The sequence below is a fragment of the Mirounga leonina genome, unplaced genomic scaffold (genome assembly GCF_011800145.1).
Source record: "Mirounga leonina isolate KUSES-001 unplaced genomic scaffold, KU_Mleo_1.0 Mir_197, whole genome shotgun sequence".
NCBI lineage: Eukaryota > Metazoa > Chordata > Mammalia > Carnivora > Phocidae > Mirounga > Mirounga leonina.
In genome coordinates, this window is record NW_023270494.1 from 7443433 (window position 1) to 7463852 (window position 20420).

Consider the following 20420-nt stretch of genomic DNA (forward strand, 5'->3'; position numbering starts at 1 on the left):
GCAGAATACATTTGGGGTACAATGGTTCAGTGAAACAGGTGGGGGGGGGTCATGTCCCACCAGATGCTGAAGGACCCTGTGCGTCCTCCCCAGACAGATCGTCCCTGGCTCTTCTCAAACTTCTCCTGCCAAGGAGCCCTTTCTCCCGAGAACGGCCTGCAGGACTGCATGTTTGGGAAACACGGCTGCGTGGCCTGACTTGAAGGCCCCCCACAGCCACCACATGCTGTGCTTCCTTCCCAGGCGTCAGTAAGATCGTGACAGTGGACGTGAAGGGTAGCAGCCCTCTGTGGTTGAAGGTGAAGGACCTGGCCGAGGGGATGACCTACAGGTTCCGCATCAGAGCCAAGACCTTCACCTATGGGCCAGAGATCGAGGCCAACGTCACCACCGGCCCAGGAGAAGGTAGGGGAGCGCAGGACGGACAAGGGGGCCGCTGCCGTCCACACACCGCGTTCAGCCCCTGAGTCAGAAGGGGTTATCCAGAGCTGTGCTAGATCCTGGAGGTGCAGAGATGAGGGAGACGGGGTCTAGAGGGGACAGAGCCACAGCCTGAGAGAGTACAGGGGTGGGGCCTGGGGGGGGAGGAAGGGGGACGAGGGAGGCATTTAAAGGAGGTGATTAAGGAGGACTTCATCGGGGGGTGGCGTTCAGACAGACACACCAAAACACAAGCCAGCATTGGGAGTATCCTAAGGCAGCTCTGGCAGAGGAGAAGGGGGAGGGCTGGGCGGCCAGGTGCAAGGGAAGGCGGGCCTGGGCCCTGGAGGATCACCTGTCATCAGAGGGTTTCTTGAGGTGCCACATAAGTCAGAGCCCCCCAGGGTTCTGGGCCCTGAGCCCCAGGAAATCAGACTCTCCGACCATTCACCCTGGGAACGTGCATTTGAACCAGAGCTGGGGTGGCTCTTTGCCCAGTGCTCTGAGCACCCCTGCTCCCGGGGGTGGGGGCGGGCATCCAGGCCACAGGCAGGGGGACCTGCCAGGCTGCGTCCTCCCTAGACAGAGGTGACAGAGGGAAGAAAGGAGCAGGGCAGTTAGAGATCAGGCAGCGCACTGGGCCCGAGGGGGATGGGGAGGGGGACGCTGGGGACCAGGACCGCAGAGGGTTCTGTTTGAGCTTGTGACACTTCTTGAGGTCAGCCTTGAGCTGGGGGACTTGTTCAGCCGCCTACTGTGGTTGAGGTTTGTTCTCCGAAGTCCTTGTCACCCAGGCAGGATGTCCTCTGCTGAACACAACCAACCTCTGCTCCCTTCTTCCCTGAGAAAGGACACCGCCCATCTCAGACTTTCCCTGAAATCCCTCCTCCTCCTCCTCCTCCTCCTCCTCTTCCTCTTCCTCCTCCTCCTCCTCCCTGCCCTGTGGGCCGAAGTGCAGCTTAGCTAGGCCTGTGGGAGATGAGCAGGGGGCCTGTCCTTGCCGCTCACCTGTGGGCAGATGCGTTCTCCCCTGCTGGGCTGGGCTGGCCACCCTGCACTTTCTCTTTGTGGGCACTTTCTGTTCTCCGCCCTGGGTTCTGCAGAGAAGCCGGCTGGTTTCTAGGTTCCTGCGGAACGGAGCCTGCAGGGCCACCGGAGGAAGCCGCCCCCCCTGCCCTGCACCTGCCCCCAGCCCTCCTGTGCCGCCTCTTCACCTGAGCCAACTTCCCTGGGAAACAAAAGCAGGAAGCGAGCTGGCAGGGACAAAGGGAGGCAGAGCGGCGGGGACAGGAGAAGGCTGGAGGACTGGTTGTTCTAACCTGAGGCTTCTAGTGTCCCAGGCAGGGCGTGGGAAGGGGGCAGGCAGGAAGTTCGGAGGAGGTGGTGGGGGTCCCTCTGAAACAGAGCGGAGCTGTGCCCGGGAGTGTGGGCGAGGAAAGGACGTGCCATCACGCATCCTCTTCCATCCAGACCAGGCAGTCGCTAGAAGTGCTAGAAGCTTCTAGTCCAGGAGTCGATGACAGCTCTCAGCCTTGAGTTCTGTCCTGTGCTGAATGAGAACTCGGGGTCCTGAGAGCACCCCCCCACCCTTCACACCCCGCTTGGGCTCTGTCCCGCACCCCCTGACCCCTCAGCCGCCTTTGCTCTGAGCTGTAGGCAGGATGTACATTGGGGAAGGAAGGAAGGAAGGAAGATGAGGCTCTCTGAGGTCACGGGTCGGGACTGGACACGGGCCGGGCGGTGGGCAGCCAAGCTCTGGTCGTGAGTCCCCGGCCTGCTGTCCAGCCTGCCAACTGCCCTGGGCCTGGAGGATCTTCAGTCTGGAGCTGGATTCCAGGCCCTTTGCCGTAGGCGTCCGTAGCCGACACTCGGCGCTCACTTGGCCCAGCGATCACCCCCCGACTCACTCACCAGCTTGTTCCCCTCGTCCCACAAGTGCCCAGCTCTGCAGGTGCAAGGCTTCAGGTCCAGTGATGAACAGGCATATAGGAAATGGACCGCAGGGTCAGGGCTCTGGGGACGGTCAGAGCCCAGGGGACGGGCACCCCCAGAGAGGCGGGGCTCGGGACCCTCCAGAGCTAGAACTGGCTCACGCCTCGGGCTACGCAAGTGAGCTCTCCCCTGCTCTGGCTCCTGGGGCTGGTGTCCAGGTGGATGACGTGACAGGCGGCCGCTCTGACGGACCCGCCAGGACAGCCAGCGGCAGAGCCCACTCCGCCCTCCTCCCGTGCTCCCAGCCTCCTCCTTGGCCCAGTGAGGGTGGGCGTATTTCAGGCAGCAAGTAGGGAGGACATCGCCATCCTAGGCCAGGAGACAAGATGTCAGGGAGCCCTGCAGCCCCCCAAAAACCAACCCCCCACTTATCCTAGGCCCACTCCACCATCATCACACCCACCTCTACCATCCCCCCAGGACACATCCCTTCAAGCCTTACATTCCAAAAGGGTCTCACAGATGGGGAAACTGAGGCACTGGCGGGCTATGTGACTTGATCAAATTCACCCATCTAGTGAGTTCGGGTCTCCTGACTTTGCTCCAGGGATCTTCCTGGCATTACCCTATATACTTCTCCTGGCCTTGAATTTGGAACAAGGGGGTGTAGGTGACCCAGAGAACACAGTTGCATCAGCAGGCCCGGCCTAAAACCCCCTCCTCGGGCCTTGGCGCTCGCAGGGTTTTTGGAGACTCTGGCCGGGCTCGGAGCGGGGGGTGTTGTTTGGCTGCCCAGCCCCCCTGCTAGAGCACAGGGAGCTGGGCTGGGGGGCCGTACCTCCTCTTGCCCACCATGTGCTTTGCAGGTGCCCCCGGGCCGCCTGGAGTGCCCATCATCGTGCGGTACAGCTCTGCTATCGCCATCCACTGGTCCAGCGGAGACCCTGGCAAAGGGCCCATCACCCGCTACGTAATAGAGGCCAGGCCATCAGGTATGCGCTGCCCCAGGCTGAGTGCCTCCCTCTGGAGCGGGTTCCGGGTCTCGCGTTCTCCCGCTGGAGTCCCTCCACCTGGCGGCCTTGTGTCCTCCTGAGAAGGCACCTCCAGGTGAAGCTTCACCCCAGGTGAAGCTAGAGGGGGCCCTGGGGCGAGTGGGAAATGGAGAGTCGCACCCTCAGGTGGGGGACACCCCGGGGTTCCCTGGAGAATGGCACTTAGCACCAGGTGAGGACCAACTCGGATGGAAGATCATTCCAGAAACCAGAGGAGCAAAGTTTGCCCCCACCCCCCACCCCGATGAACCGCCAAGTCTTTCATGAAACCCCCCTGACCAGTGTCCCGTCGGGAGGCCGGCTGTCCCCCGGGGATGCTGGCCGCCTCCTTGAGGTCCGCCTCTGCCATCCTGATGATCTCAGCAGTTCCGGTAACGGTATCAGGGGGTGGTCAAGCCTGAAATCGAATCACAAGAGCTTCCAGAGCCATCAGGAGACCAGCGACTGATGAGTCGCTCCAGGGGGCTGCTCCCCGCGCTCCCCGCTTCATCCTTGTCGGTCGCCGTGACGCCCGCTTCTCCCGGCCAGCTAGGTTTCCCAGTTCACCAGAGGCGCGCAGAGCCCACAGAGAGCTGGAGGCTTGTTCTTGGTACCCCACGGTCCTGTGATTAGCCGGCTGAAGTGGAGAAAGGCAAACAGCACGAATAGCAAGTAATAATCAGAATGGGAGGTAGTCAGGCATATCAGTAGCTAATACTTCTAATGAGAGCATCGAAGGATCCCGAAGGCAAGCTTAATACCTCAGGTATGAGCGCTAATATCTTAATAGCCAAGAGTTAATGCCGGCCGTTCCAGGAAGCAGCCACCACCCCCCGCCCCCATTGCCCTCATCTTATGCTAATAATTGCAGCGCGAACAGCTATTTCATCTGGCAACTCCCATCCAGTGTGTAGCTGGAAGGTGTGTGCGGGGTTGGCTCCCCCCCCACCCCAGATGGTCCCTCCCCGGCCCTCCGGTGCGGGCTGCTGAGTTGGCCAGGAGAGCGCCCCGTGCTTCTTCCCACCAGGGCCCATGCCTCTGCTCTCCATCCACGTCGGCAGGCCGGGATGCCCGGCTGTGGAATGTTGGCTCCAGACTCCGGGCCTGCTGATTTTCCAGCATGGGACCTGGGGCTGTGCCTTGGTGCGCACAGATGGATTCAAGGCAGGACCCCCTAAAGGGTCGGGATGGGGAGCAGTGCCCGAGAGCTGTGACAGAGATCGAAGGCTGTGAGGATGGAGTGAGTGGAGGGCAAGGGGAAAGCCGGGCCTCTCCCTGGGGCTGCTGGAGACATCTCCCCTCCTCTGTGCCCCCGGGCTGTACATCCTCCTCATCTCCAAGATGAAACTGCTCTTGTCCCATGCCAGCCCCGCCCCCGGCATTGCCGGATAGCATCGCCAAACCTGCCCGCCTTCTACACACCGGGAAATGCCGGCCCCCGCAGGGCAAGGAGGGGGAGGGGCTCACTCTAGGTTTCCGGCCCCGTGGAACCCGCCGTGCGCATCAGCCCACTCCTGGGGCTGGAGGCCAGAGCCCCAGCATGACATTCCAGCAGCTTCGGGCCTGGCCCCGTTGCCGGGGCCCCACCGTTTGTTTCTGCACAGGGCAGAGCAAGGTGGGTCAGACAGCCGGCCGGAGGCCCCATCTTCTGCCAGGCAGCAGGGTCCTGGACGAGCCCGCCCAGCCAACACTGAATCCGCTGCGGATCTCGAAGGGCACCATCCTGGACACCCAGCTGGCGTTCGGTGCTGGGGGGAGCCCGACAGCTCTAGGCTGAAGCACCACCTCTGCCACTTAGGGCTGCCGGAGCCTGGGAGGACAGGTTCTCTCTCTCTCTCTGATCTGTAACATGGGCACAGTGGTTCTTCCTTTTCCCCGGCACTGCCATGGGTGTGGAAAGTAAAGCCCTTAGAACCACAGTGCTCAACGAGGGAGTGTCGTCACCATGATTGTTGTTGTCACTGTGACTGTCATTGAAAGGGAATGAGAGCTTGCAGGGGCATGGGAGGAGAATGGATTTGCACCCCAAAACTCGGATCTCGGGGCATGCAGTGCTGAAATCGGAGCACGTGATGTTCGGAGAAGGTCGGGGAAGAAGGTTTTCGTTCGGCCATCCCACCAGCACTTAGAGGACGCCTGGGCTGGGTGCTGGGCGCTGGGTGCTGGGCTGCAGAGGTGAATCGGGCACAGTCCTCGCCCTGGAGAGACGGCACAGCCTAGCAGGGGAGAGTCACAGGGTGCATGAGGCAGATGCCCAAAACAAAGACGTGAGATGGAAGCTGAGGCCAAGCTCAGGACCCCAAGCCTTTGTGAGGACTTCAGGACATAGACGGGGCCCCACGGCTGCCTTCCAGTTGGAGGGATCTGGACGGGTAGGACAACGTTCGGAAGGTGCCGGCACACTCTTGGTCCACAGTTCAGAGGTGACGAGGGGGGTGATGGTGCCTCTGCTAGAGTTCCTGACGTGAGTGGGCCGGTAACAAGCGTGGTGAAGGAAACCGAATCCATCAGCCCCTGGAAGAGGCTGGAAGGGCCAAGCTGGAGTTAGGGGGTAGCCCGTGGACCCGCAGGCGGCTCTTCCCAGAAGGAGCTCAGGAACGGATGAGGAGGAATAGTGCCTTGCTGAGGCTGAGGCAGGAGCTCGTCTGGGGCCCCAAGGTGACCTTCCTAGATCCACAGGATGGAGGACCTAGGAGCCCAGCCCACCGAGGTCCTTCTAAGATCTCTGGTCACCTGGGCCATGTGAAAAGGGTGGCCTGACGCTTTAGTTGCCAAATCAGCCTTTCCCCAGCACAGGCAGGGGGACTCACCGTCTTTCCAAGGGCCATGCCATCCCCGCTGGCCCCGCATGGAGCCTCCGGCCGGGGCCCCCACCCAGCCTCCCCATCACAGGGCCCTGCAGGTGCTTGCACTTCTCTTGTGTGGGGCAGCATGCTCGCTGCTCCTTCTGAATGAGGTGGAAATGAATTAGGTCCCAAGGAGGCAAGACCCAGAGAGCCGGAGAGCCGCGGACAAAGGAGCAGGCCTGAAAGGAAAGTCAGGAGCTCAAAGGGTGGGGGTGGTCGGGGACAACGTGGGTGGAGAACAGATGGGGGACCCCTCTAGGCTTGTCTGAGCTCTTTCTCCTCAGATCTCTGCTGCTCAGCAAGGAGACCACTGAGGATGGGCCCCGTAGGTCCACGTACTCACAGGCGAGCCCAGCCCCTCCTGCAGCTATTTAAAAAAAGGATCTTCTTTTTATCTGATGCCACCACCGTGTATATTTTGAATAGGAAGGGGGATGAGAAAAAGAGGGGCCCAGTTAAGGAAAGGAGGGTATACCCGTGTGCTACAATCATAGGAAGCCTGGGGAAGTCACGTTGATCAGCACTTTTTAAGGATGCGAAAACAGGTGACTTGCCTACTTTTACATGGCTGCCAAAATGCTGAGTCTCCTCCTGCGGGTGGTGGCATGGGGTTGGTACTGTACTTTCTGCAAACTACAGGGTTTTTTAATATTTTACAGGCATTTTAATAAAGGGAACAAAGGGTCAGAGACTCCAAAAGGGATCTTTCGAAAACTCTCTGCTGAGATTCAGTGTTGACAGGGCAGACCAGATAGGCTCTGCTCTCAGGGGGCAACGGGCGGGATGGGAGGGGGCCCCCCTCATGGGGCATCTCCCTCTCGACACTCTTGCAGACGAGGGGCTATGGGACATCCTCATCAAAGACATCCCCAAGGAGGTGACGTCCTACACGTTCAGCATGGACATCCTGAAGCCAGGCGTGAGCTATGACTTCCGGGTCATCGCCGTCAATGACTATGGCTTCGGTACCCCCAGCAGCCCCTCCCAGTCTGTGCCAGGTACCGCCAGTGGCGGGGGGGGCACCCCATGGAAGACCCTGTGGCAGAGGCTGGTGGCAGGCAAGGAAGACTGAGGCAGACAGCAGGGCAGCAGATGCATTGGGGTGGGGACCAAAATGTATTGTCCTCTCAGTTCTCCAGGCAGTGAACTCTGGGCCAGGGCCTGGGTCAGCTTTGAGCTCCAGAAGAAGCTGGGGGCGGTCCATCTTTGGGGTTCCTTTGCAAGGATTCCAGAAACCCTGGACGGGGGGCTTAGTGGGGCTTGCTTGTGGACAAATCAGTGGGCCCAAGGTGAGCACTTCTGTGAGCTCATCACCCAAGAGATTCACCCAGGCCATAAACTACATGTTTCTATGGAAATCGCCCCAAAAAACAGAGTCAGTGGCCTATGAAGCAGTGTCCGGGGCTGGAGGGGATAGGACTGCCATCCCTCCCCTTTTTCCTCTCATCCTTCCCATCCAGCATGTCTTGGAGGACTCACAGAGGACTCTAATGCCAAAACCCATGACCCCAAATCCAATCACTAACCAACTTTTAATACCAATGCCCCTCCCCTCAAGACAGAAACATAGCTCAGAATTGTAACCCACTGGGTGAGTCTTGGAAACCTGACTGCCTCCCTCCTCCTACACACATTCTCCCTTGTCCCAGTTGATCGAACAACATCATGAGAGAGAGAAGAGCCAGCCCCTCGTCAGGTAGCCCCCTGGATTAGTAGTGGTTACGTGCAAAAAGCATGGTACTGAGGGCTTTGAAGGAAGGAGAGGCCTGGCTGGAGGAAGCATTCTAAAGAACCACTCACGTCCACCCTCCTGGCTCCCCTCGCTCTCAGCTACCGGAGAAAGATTGAATCCTATCCCTGGGGAGAAATTCTCCCAGACCTACCATGGGCCCGACGGGTACTTTTCCAATACAAATCTGGGGCCTGCCTGTCAAGGTAGCCCCTCGGCCATGGGTGGCAAGAAGGGGCGGGGGGGGGGGGAGGAAAAATAGCACGCACACTGCGGCTTCTCCGTCCTGTGTCTTTGGCGGACATCACTAATCAATCCCTGCACTCTTTCCTGGTGAGTCCAGAAGCAACCTCAGAACTCCAAGCAGCCCTCCAGGCATCCCTTTACTGAAGGATGAGAGCCGGCGCTTGAGAGTAAACTGTCCCTGCCAACCTTGTCTTAGGCTCTACCTCGTTGAGATGGCCCAGACCTTGCCTGGGGTCTGTGGTAGGGTCCCAGCTAGAGTGGGAGGTGTGGAGGCAGGAGGCGGCTGAGCAGCCTGGACCTGACACCCCCACTCCTGTTCCAGCCCAGAAAGCCAACCCTTTCTACGAGGAGTGGTGGTTCTTGGTGGTCATTGCCCTCGTCGGCCTCATCTTCATCCTCCTTCTGGTCTTTGTGCTCATCATCCGAGGCCAGAGCAAGAAATATGCCAAGAAGACAGACTCTGGTGAGCTGGCCCCAAGCCCAACCAGCTAGACGGGTCTGCCTCCCTTTCGGCAAGGTGGGGGTCGGGGGTTCCCTCTCTCTCCTAGGAAGGCACCTGCTCTGCTAGGCGGGGCAGCCCGGGGTCCCGGCATACAACCTCCATCTCCTGTTTGGTCTCAACCTGTAAGAGGAGAAAGAGAGCAGCTCGGCCAGGGCGGGAGGGGAGGCCAGAGGTCTGAAGGGATGGCATGAGTGACTGGATCCTGTCTCCACGTCCCCCACCCCCTGCCCCAACCCAGGGAACAATGCCAAGTCTGGTGCCCTTGGCCACGCGGAGATGATGAGCTTGGATGAAAGCAGTTTCCCTGCTCTGGAACTCAACAACCGGAGGCTCTCCGTCAAGAATTCCTTCTGCCGGAAGAATGGCCTGTATACCAGGTAGAGAGCTCTCTGCACGGGCGGGGGAGCAGAGGATGGAGGCTTGGGGGCCAGCAGTGCCCGGGGTGTGGAGGACTCCTGGCAAAGGCCACAGAACCAGTGCCCACTTGGTCTCAGTGTCCCAGCGATGGCATTCGGGCTCAGGGGCTGGGGACAGTCAGCAGGGCCCAAGCAGCACAACCAGGCTGGGAAGTCACAAGGAGGTGAGGACACAGGGCTTCTGCCAATGGCAGCCAAATGCAAAGACCTTGTACAATTTTGCGACCCAGCCTACTATTGTTGGGAGCTAGCCGCTTGGAGGGGCAGGCCTGAAGCATGGAGCGCCGCCCGCCCCAACAGTGGGGGGGCCGGCCAAGGTAGGCGAGGCCGACACACTTGAGGGGCACGGGGCCCCCCCCCCCCCCCCCCCATCATGGATTATGCCTTAACCTGTCTCCTCCCCATTCTGGAAAGAAAGGGCACTCAGAGTGTGGACACCCTCTCCCCTGGGTCCTTAAGCACACCTCTTATAGAGCAGTTTTCTCCTACTCACCCCACAAGTCTGTGCTTCCAGCGTTGTCCTCAAAGGGCAACATCTGAGAACAGCCAACCAGGAAAGGTCCTGGCTGGTGGTGCCTGCGACTCCTATTTCTTCCTGACTTCTCTTCAACCCTAGGTTCCCCCCCACACACATACACCCCGCCCCGCTCCCTGGGGCGGGCTGGGCTGCCCATTTCCAAGGGCAAGGGCAGCTGCTGGGGCCCACCTGACCCTCCCCTGATGTGACCTGGCAGTTTTATGCTCTGGGGAGCTCAGGAGAGCTCGGGAGGGCTTGCAGCCCGGGAGCGCCTGTCTGTTTGGCCTCAGCCCTATTAACATTCCCAGTTCATCGGAGGGGCACGGTGGCCAGGCACAGCTCACAAAGCTTCTCTCTGTCTCGTCCTGGAGGGAGGAGGCGATGTGTGTGTTCGTCAGGAGGACAGAGGGAGGGGCACGCAGGCCGGCAGGCCCCCCTCTCATCCCCCGCCAAAGCTAGCTTTCCAAAGAAAGAGCCATTTGAGGCCGAGGTGGTGGGCCCAGCAGGTCCGCCGCAGCCCCGCCGGGCTGGCTCCGGGGCCCTGCCACATGGAACAAGGGGGCGCTTCACGGATGGCCCGGCCTCGCCTGCCTCTCACGCCCCCAGAGTACACACACAGCGGCCCCCCACGTGTCCCCCACCCTGCTGTGTACACACAGAAACCCTGTTTGCAACAAACCAGCCCCAGGCTCCGGGAGTCTGACCCAGCCCTGGTGACACCCTCAGCCCCCCACTCACCCTGCTTGTGGCCAAGACGGCCTGAGCCTGACACCCCGTTTCCTCCCTGCTCCTGGCGTCACGTTTTTGCCCATCTTGTCTACACGAGGCTACTGCCACTATTGTTATGGTTTTATTTTTAAGTAGTTAAGGATGCAGCTTTGTTATTTGGAATCAAATCAGTGCAGAATATAGTCCCAAGAGGTCGGAGGTGGCGGGGAGGTTGCTGGTGACATGCTCCCAGGCCGTGGGATTGTTCCCAGAACAGCATTTCTGTAGCAAAGCACTGCTGGCCCCGAGTGGGGCCAGCTGGCGTTCAGAGCCGCGGTCCCAGAGCCTCTTCCTAGAGCAGGCTGGGCAGACCTCAGGGCGCCAGGCCCTGGGCAGTGCCCCCCCTTGAGCCCGGTCCCGAGGAAGCAGGAACCAGGCAGGGTCATGAAAGACCCCAGCCACCTGCTCGGTGCCCCCAGGAGCCTGCCCAGCCCGCTCTCCGCAGCCTCAGCTCAGGTGGTGCCAAGAATGCACAGCCCTTGCCTCCAGCCTGCGGGCACCCCTGGCAGGTGGAGGGCTGAGGCGCCCTGTCCTGCGTGTTTGTGCAGGTAACACAGAGCGGGTGTCTAACTCAGTGGGAAATGTGCTTTCTCCAAGGCTAATTTTCAAAGGTAGGGCAGGACTCCGCGCCAGATTCGTTTCTGGTCTCTGAGCAGATCTGGAGGGAGGAGGCAGTGGTTTGCCTTTTTCACTTAACCCTTTGCGTTAACCCTCTAAAGCTCCCTTGGTGAGTTCAAGAATGACGTGGGGGTTTTGTCAAGAATGACAGTGCCGGGGGCGCCTGGGTGGCTCAGTTGTTGAGCAACTGCTTTCGGCTCAGGTCATGGTCCCAGGGTCCTGAGATCGAGTCCCACATCGGGCTCCCTGCTCGGCAGGAAGCCTGCTTCTCCCTCTCCCCCTGCTTGTGTTCCCTCTCTCGCTGTGTCTCTCTCTGTCAAATAAATAAATAAAATCTTTAAAAAAAAAAAAAAAAAAGAATGACAGTGCGGGTATGTGGGCGTCCCCTGTGATTCTGACTCAGGAGGTCTCAGGGGGGCTCAAAGGGGCTTTGTAACATTCCCTGCCAAGTGATCCCGGTGCCTGAGGCCTTAAAACCACGAGTGGAGAATCCAGTGGGACGTGGCTTGCTGCCCCCCATTTCCCTGAAGCTGATTCAGGAGGTTGGTCCAGCTGAGCCTCTCCCACCCCTGAGGGGCCCCCCGCCCAAGGCTCCGCTGCTCAAGGCCCAGGCCTGTGGGGACCAGACAGAGAGGAGGGCTGTAGAACGGAGGCACCGAGGGTCGGTGCCCTTCCAGGCCCCGCTGCGGCCTCCCCAGTCAGGCCGGCCGCTGTGGGGGAGGCCACCACTCAGCCGCACCCCCACTCCCTCTAGGTCGCCTCCCCGGCCCAGCCCAGGCAGCCTCCACTACTCCGACGAGGATGTCACCAAGTATAACGACCTCATCCCGGCAGAGAACAGCAGCCTGACCGAGAAGCCCTCAGAAATCTCCGACTCTCAGGTGAGGGGCGGGAGGGCCAAGCGTCCTGGAGAGGGGACCAGAGCAGCCCCTTGCCAGAGTGCAGGCCTGCGTGGTGGCCCATCACCTGGGCTTCCTTGCCTCCTGGCCTTTATCAGGCCCAGGAAACTAGCCGGGAGTCATATGGGGACCCGCCGTGCCCTCCTAAGCTCTGCTCAGAGTTTGCTTCAGGGCTCATGGGGGCCCTGTAACCTTGACCAGAGAAGAGCCCCCAACAGCTCAGTCCTCTAGAGTGTCCGGAGTCTCCCCACATGCCCTGGCCTGCAGAGGAGCTCGTGAAGGTGAGGACAAGGAGGCCTGCATTGCCACGGCTGAGCTTAGCTAGTTCGGGTCAGAGTGAGCTCCAGAAACTGGGAGCTGTGAGTCCTGGAGCCCCAAGGATGGGGGGAGTAGTACCGACGAGCGAGGCCTTAAGCTTTGGAGGCTCCGGCCTGAGTTTGAATCCCGGCTCTGCTGCCTGTAGGCCAGGGCATCCTGGGTGGGGTAGGCAACCTCTTTGAGCCTGTTTGTCCATCTGCAGAAGAGGCAGGGACAGTAAGAGGCTCTGTCATGGGGCAGTGGGATTGCTGAGATGAGGCACAGAGAAGCTTAGCAAGCACACACAGCAACTATCCGATAAATGTCAGCCTTTATGTGAAGAAGGAGATGGTGCCTCTGGGCGACACAGAGCTTTAGAGAGGCTGCCATTAGGTGGGCCACACGGGGACACTGTCCCAGGCAATGGGGAGAGGGGGTTGAGCACATTCCAATGAAGTAACGTCATGGCCTCCCACCCAGCCCTCCTGGCCTTGGCCAAGCCTGGTGGTTGCCCAGGAAGGGGCCAAGAAAGGCCACTGCGTCCCACGCCCTAGACCTTTCTGCCCAGTGTGGGGAGAGGACAAGAGCCAAGGGATGCCAGCAGGGAGGCTGTCAGCTGGGTAGGAGGTGCCAGCATGCCGGGATCCGGTCGTGGGCCCGGTGGAGCCCGGGCCTCTGGCTCACTACTGTTTTGTTCAGCTCCAGGGTTACTGATGGGCTTGGCAGAGCCTGCAAGCCTGGAGCTAGCAACACCCCAGCTCAGACAGACCTGGCAGGGACAGAGACCCCAACTTAGCCTGGCTAACACAGGAACTCACATGACTCAGGTTATGGCTTCCTGTTTTAAGTACTTAACTCTTCGCAGCCATATACGTACTGGGACTTCCAAGGCCATGCTTCACTGAAACATGATTTTTCTTTCTTTCTCCCCAAAGAGGGCAATGAGCATTTAGGTTCGAGGAACTCAAGGGAAAGTTCAAAGAAAGTAAAGGGACTCCCTGTGCTCGTGAGGCTATGACAAGGGGCTCCTTAAGCCACGCTGCCGTCTATGGAGAGCAGAAGCAGTGGCCAGCAGAAGGGACTCCCCATGCGGCTCCGATCGGCCCCCTTCAACCTTCCACAGAGGGCCTTACTCCTGCACACTCATTGGCTGGGCACTGACCTTCCGGGGACGGAGCCCTCTGAGTGCAGGAGATCCTGCCCAGGTGTCCTCAGATGGCCCGTGGCCATCTCCACATAAGTCAGGAGGAACCTCCTGCAGGACGCAGAGCTGGTCCCTGAGACCAGGCCAGGACCCCAGCCTTGAGAAAGCACTGAGAGAAGAATGCTCATCCTGAGACCATCCTATTTCAGTCACCACCAAGGCGGGCAGAGTCCCTGGAATCCCCCGCTTTGCCCCTAGTGTCTTTTGTCCAAAACAAGCCCATCACTTGAATGCCGTTTCCATAGCAATCTGGAACCAGGCACCTATGGGGAACACATGCCCTGGGGAGGGGAGGCCTCCTGGTTCCAGAAGCCAGTTGTCACAGCAAAACTCCCACGTCCCCTTTCAGGGGGCGCGGGGGAGCCCAGCCCAGGCCTAGAGCCCCACCTGCGGGCTTGGGGATGGTTTGAGGTTTGATTTGGAGCTCGGGTGGGTTTATTTATTTTAAGCTAAGTTCCATGAAGACAGTCCTGTCTTGTGACAGTCCTGAGGTCAGTCACCTCCCCAGTGTCCGTCTTGGCCCGTGGTGCGTGGCATTCTGTACACTGTCGTTAAAGCACGGAAGGATCGGTCATGGGAGAAGCTGGTCAAGCTAGTCAAGACCAAGCAGGTTAGCAGGAGAGACAAACAAATGTTCACGGTTGTCAAGCCATTCCTTTTGGACCTTTCGGAGAGGCGTGGCCCTTCACAGTAACTCCGATGGCCATGGTCACGCCCTGGGGGCTGCACTCACCGTCCCACGTGCCTTACCACTTTATAATCACAGTGACCCTCCGAGCGCCCTTAGTGTCCTCTCTTTTGTACAGATGGGGAACTGAGGCTCAAAGAGCTTTACCGAGTTGGCTCAGGCCCTAGAGCCAAGAAGTGCAGCATGCAGACCCTGCCCACGGGCCCTTCCGACCCAGAGCCCAGCTGGGCTCCTTGCCCTCCCCTGTCCCAAAGCCCGTGATGCCACCCTCACAGCAGACCTTTCTGGAAAGGCCTTCAGAACCAGCCAGTGAGACACTCTCGAGAACAAGTGACTGTGGGTTTTCTTGAAAGAAAAACAAAAAAAACAAAACCCAAGCTCGTCTTCAAAGGATGAAGGCGCACGCTCAGAGCAAAGTGCCGTAGGCATTAAGGTCGTCCCCAAGAAGGGTGCCCTAGGAGCTTTGCCCAGCGGGTCACTCAGGTGATCAGCCGGCCCCGTCGGAGGGTGGCTCTGAGCAGGGGGACACTCGTTTGAAAAGCGGCGGCGCGTAGTTGTGGCTGGGTCCGGCGCTGGGCTTGAATCCTGGCCCTTCCCCTCCCTGACTACGGGATGGGGAGGGGTCCTTCGCAGCCCACCCCCCCCACCCCCCCACCCCCGCTCAGCACCGTGGCACCCGGTCCAAGCGGCTGTTCTCGGAGTCCGTGGCGGGGGATGGAGTCGGGCCCGTGCGGTGCCAGGCTCGTCACAGGGCCCCGGGACAAGGCAGGCAGGATCGTTTGGGTCTGTTCGCTCTGGACTGGTTCCTGAAAGCCAGGCAGGTGGCTATGGGGCCACTGCAGGAGGTCTGGGACCCAGGAGGCCATTGCCGGGGCACTGGCACCTTCAGAGGTGCACGGCTCAGGGGTCACTCAACACTCGTTCCTTGAGCGTAGACTCTGTAGGGACACAGGGGTGACGGACACATGACCCTGCCTTCAAGGAGCTCCTGGTGGGCTGGAGGGGACAGACTTGGAGACAGAGCAGCTGGTCTCCCTCGGATGCCCTTGTTGAAGACCTAAAGAAGCAGATCCTATTACTCCTCACTGGCCCCCGTGGGAGGCAGCAGAGCGACATGCCAGCCTCTGGCGTGGAGAGCATCCGCCATCGCAGCCTGCGTTTGGGGCTCATGGCGGATGCCCCGCAAGCCCCCCGCCCGGGATGGCGTCTGCAGCGGCATATCCCTGGGGGTCAGCAGCCACGCAGGCGGGGTCCCCAGCTTTTCAGCGGCTCTGGAGAATGATGGCCTGACTTTGTGGAAGTACCCCTCCCCCTAGGTCCTCTGAGAGCGAATTCTGCATGGGCTGCCTGGTTTCTATTCCAAGTCAGACCACCCAAAACGGACTCTCCAAAATTGGCAGAAATCTGCCCAGCCCTTTTCCTGTGATATGGTAATAAACAAGAGTCCACGTTGCTTATAAACAAACACACATGATAAGATGTGAGCAAGGCCATAACGGGGCTGTGGGAAGACTTGGGGGGGGGCGGGCGGTCCCCAGAGGGGTGCTGGTGAAGGAGGTTCCAGGCAGGGGACACACAAAGGCTGAGGTTTGAAGAGCCCAGGGCTTGTTTGATGCAACTTTTGAAAACGAAGTATGGCTGCATTCCAAGGTCATTTTCAAAGTAAGAGCCCAAGTATGGGAGAAAAATTACATAGTGCACAAGCAAATCTCAATGGAAAATGAATTCCCAGCCAATGGCACGTCTCTACGAATAAGTATTCAGTCTTTGTGATTTCCTGGGAAGCCCTGGGAAGCCCTGGGAAGCTCACTGTAATGAAATTAAGCCTATGTGGAAAAGTAAGAAAATACACCAGACAAATTAGGCTTTCTTGAGCACCCCGTCATAAGGGTGAACATTTATGAGCCCTTATGGGCGGCCAGGAATGACCCTAAGGATTGTTCAAGAATGGTACGGCTTGGCCCTCAGAGCGCTCTGGGAAGCCTGAGTCAGGCTTCTGTTGCAGGAGTCAGGGAGCCTCCGACAACGACGAGGCCAGGCCCACCCACCTTAGCCCCCTATACCCCTACTGTATGTCATGCTCGGATCAGGTGCTGGGCAGCACCTGGCTGGTTTTGTCCTCCCTGGAACCTGTTCATTCCTTTCTCGGATTTATTCAACAACTATTTTTTCTGCACCCGCTAAACAGAACCGAGCGTGGCTTACACATGGCAGCCCCAGTAGTGAGCAAGACCGGCTCTTAATGAATGTTGCATTATGGTATGTTAGGACCCATTAGGGAAGACCACATGTTTCAAATAACCCCGTGTTTTCATCTCTCATTAAAATTTTATGGCACCACAGTATCTAACTTTAGGAGAAAAATGGGGAGCAGAAGGCTTCCTGTTTCTCATGGCACATGGATAGAAAGCCCTGTGAGGAATCTTGGGGGAAGGTCCCGGGGGGCTGCCTGGAGGAAGTGGCATTTCAGCTGGGCCTCCAAGTGTGAACAGGACTGGGTCATGCATAGAAGGGAGTGGTAAGGGTTTATAGGTTCGTGTTTGGCTGAGTGGTTCTGTCATCCCCTCCGAGTGTCTGGTTTTGTGTTCGTGTTTGCCTCTTGTCCATTGAGCTGGGCCATGAGTCTAAGAGATTCACTGAGGCCCGTCTCCTGCTTCTCCTTAGGCTGACCCATACAGGCCGAGGAAGCCCGAGCTTGTGCCAAACTAGAAATACACTCCGGGCAGGGCAGAGGGAGTCCGGGAGGAAGGAGGCAAAGCTACCTCTTGGACCCTGCACTGTCCACGTTCTCATTTAAAATCTAACCGTCCCATCATGCAAGTTGCAGGACGCCCAGTTAACAGTTGGGGGAAACTGAGGCTCAGAGAAGTCCAGCACCGTGCCCCTGATCACAGGGCTCAGAAGTGCAGGCAGTGGGGATTCAAATCTGGGTCTGGCCGGCTCCGACAGCCTGGCCTTGCCCAGATGCCTGGCACAGAAGGGAGATGGAAGGAGAGAGAGGTCTTCACTGACCCCAACACCTCCCATCCTGGTGACCTCCCATGAGGCCCCCAAATGCAAGCATGTCTGACAGCGGGGTGGGTGGGGGACATGTTGACTGTCACTTCACCTGTCAGGGGCACAGGTAACCTTGTGTCTGAGCTGACACTTTTTAAAGATTTATTTATTTATTTGAGAGAGAGAGCAAGAAGGGGGAGCAGAGGGAGAAAGAGAAGCAGACTTCCCGCTGAGCCCGACACAGGGCTCGATCCCAGGACCCCAGGATCATGACCTGAGCCGAAGGCAGACGCTCAACTGACTCAGCCAGCCAGGCACCCCTGAGCTGACATTTTTAAAAGGACATTCCTGGGAGAAGATTTCTAGCTGTTTTAGTACAAGAAGCCCAGATCCCTAACAAAATTGTGCGTAAAGGGGGCTTCCAGGGAGGGAGAATCAGCACATCCTCACCCCCACCTCTAATGCCCAGGAGAGGCCCACTGGCTCAAGGGCAAGGGTGCAGGGCTGGCCTCTCTGCCTAGACCCCCGCGGAGAGCCCCTGGGCCATAGGTGAGGGAGGGGCTCCAGCTTCCAGCCTCCAAAGGAGCGGGTACAGGGGACCTCCTGTCAACCGGGGCAACACATTCCTGCCAGACCTCAGGAGCCTCAACAAGATGAGGGCACCCTGCCTGGGCCCCGGGTCCCACGCCCATCGCCTCCTGAGTCTGGTGCAGGATCCCCACCCCACCCCACCCCACCCCATGCTGGCAGCAGCAGGAGAACAAGAGGCTCTCCTTTGCCCCCCTTCTTTTGTTGCGGGCTCTTGTCGGGGTCCCCCCTCCCACTGGCCCCCTCCCCGCGCCCCTCCCCAAGCCTGGTAATTGCTGAGTGAGTGGCTTTGAGGAGCTGTTAAGAGGCCCAGAGCTGGAGCAGTCCCCTGATTGCCTGGCGGCCTGGCGGGACTGCCCCGTGAAAGGTCTCCTTTGTGCTGGGTCGGTTACTGGGAAGCTGCATTCAATTACCGAGGCCCGCGTGAGAGTTGAAAGCTGGAATGGGCGCCCTGGGTCCCCCCTTGCCTGCTTTCTCCCCTTCTCACCCCACCCCCATGCAGAAAAGAAACAGATGTTGGAGGAGGTGGCGGCAGAAGAGCAGTCGCTGAGGCAAAGCACCCCCCTCTCCCGAAGGCTTCGGAGAGCTGGGGGTGGGGCAGGCCCATCTCTAAGCCCCTGCTCCTCCCCCCCCCACCCCGCGCAACTCTTGCTTCCCCCGCTTTTCCGTGCGCATCAGGAAGGCCGCCCCACAGTGTCCCACACACAGTAGGTGCTCAGCAGTTGGTAGCCGTCAGACCCGTGATGATGTGCATGAATGGGCTTTGGGGTTGGGGCCCCCGGGAGGGCCAGAGAGGCTCATCGCCACTCTAGTGATGCTTTACTTTTGGAGGGGAGGGCAGAAGCTGAACATCCTTCCCCTTTCCCGGCCACCTGAGCACTGAGTCACCCTCTGTGACCCCAGCTCCTTCTGATCCCTCCTGGGGGGCCGCTTCCAAGCCTTTTTCACCCTGTGAATTGCAGGTATCTACCCATTTGACAGACAAGGATACTGAGGCTGGGAGAGGCCAGGTGATGGGTCCAAACTTAATCTAGCTAGCAAGGGACAGAGTCAGAACTTGGCCACACCACAGTCACCTCCTAGATGGGGCTGCAGTGATGGGGACTCCCCTGCGGGGCTAGCCAGAGTTCTAGAACCTCTAACAAGGATGCTAGCAGCTATTCAGGCCAGCTGGTGGAGGCCCTTCTGGAAAGACCTGACCCATAGGCAGAACTGTGAGGTGGCCCTCTCCCATGTCCTGCACTTACAGACCCTTGCTGCTCCTGGACCAGGGCCTCCCCTCTCCGGCCCCCTGCCTCATGGCATCTACCACAGCCTGCTCAGACTTCTCCTGCCTCTGGGCCGCCACCTCGAAGCCCCAGGCCTCAGGTGCCCAGCCCTCAGCCCCCTCCCCACGTTTGGCATATGGAGCCCCTGTCTGTATGGCCCCTTTGTTCCCTCCTGGGCCAGCAGCTGGGCAGTAGGCAAGGAAAGGGGCTCACATTGTGCTGTTCTGCGTCATGGGACGAGCGAGGGACTTTCCATTGTCTCTGGCAGCCAGTTCGGCTGCCAAGAGGACTGAGGTCCTGGGAGGGTGTGCAGGGTGGTGGTAAGGAGAGCAGCCAGGACTGTGGAGGGGTGAGGTGGAGGAGGGGAGGGGCCAGACAACAGGAATTTGCAGATCCAGGAGGGAGTACGCAATCCCTGCTGGGAGGGCAGAAGGGCTCTCGTTCCGTCTCCAGACAGGAGGGGGTTTGTTCAGAGCACATGTGGGCTTTGGAACACCCGGCAGACCCGAGTCCCTCGGTTCTGTGTGTCTCGGGGCGAACCCTCACCCTCTCTGCACAGGAGAGAGAACTGGGGTTCTCCGTACTCGCGGAGTGGTAGCCGCCACCACCCCGAGGTGTGAAAGTTGACCACAGGTTCCTGCCGCCTGGCAGAGGGCCTGCTCCCCGGCCTGGCATTGCCGCAGTTCTGTCCTTGGAGCTCTTTGCCGAGAGGGGCTCGACGCCCTACGGGCCTTCGGGCTCCTGAGGGCAGGTGCACCTTGCACTCCCCGTGGCTCCGACACCTTGCAGCAAGGTCAGCAGCTCTCCGTCTGCTCTACCTGTCAAGAAGGACACACGCGTTCGCTTTGGGCCCACTGGGCTCTCTTGCTGTTTTTATCCGAAGTAGGTTGATGGCGTTTACTGTCTCCGTGTATTCGGGCCGGGACGTGGTAACCTGACGCAGGCCTTCGGAGCTGCATTGCCCTGAGAGTGTACTGTTCGCTCAAATCAGAGCATGTCTCTTCCAGAGCATTCTAAGGGTGTTCCCATCTGTCCTCTTCTTGGTTCTCAAAACAGTGCTGGGAGCCGGGCGCGGGGGAGGGGCGCTCGATATTTTTAGCTCCACGATGCAGATCCGACCCAACGAGCGAAGGCTGTTTTACTTCACAACCCAGCCTGACTCTTGTCTCCTGCTGATTCCCCCATAGGCAGATGAAGCAACGGTGGGACATGGAAGTAGTGACAGTTTTAGGAATAATTTAATGTTTTGCGTTTAGGAGAAAAAGCCACAGGGCAGTCATCGTGTGAAATTCGGACCTTCTGTTGCTATTTTTCGCATGCTCGTTTTATAACTGAGGGTTGCTTTTATCCTGGGTCACACATGGGTGGGCACCAGCATCTCTCTTCGGAGCCAGGAGCCTCTGCAGGTCTGGCCCTGGCTCGGTCCCCAGTCACACCGTAAGTCAGAGGTAGAC

The 20420-nt window shown here is 59.2% G+C and overlaps 1 protein-coding gene across 1 annotated transcript in view; it reads left to right on the plus strand.

Moving 5' to 3' along the window:
* The window catches only part of SDK2 (sidekick cell adhesion molecule 2), a 131967-nt gene that overhangs the window by 110199 nt on the left and 1348 nt on the right, over window positions 1-20420 (plus strand). The window contains exons 39-44 of the mRNA XM_035026354.1: window positions 244-405; window positions 3219-3344; window positions 7063-7227; window positions 8527-8667; window positions 8945-9083; window positions 11780-11906. Of these exons, the coding sequence (XP_034882245.1) occupies window positions 244-405; window positions 3219-3344; window positions 7063-7227; window positions 8527-8667; window positions 8945-9083; window positions 11780-11906 (860 nt within the window). The remainder of the gene's footprint in view (window positions 1-243; window positions 406-3218; window positions 3345-7062; window positions 7228-8526; window positions 8668-8944; window positions 9084-11779; window positions 11907-20420) is intronic.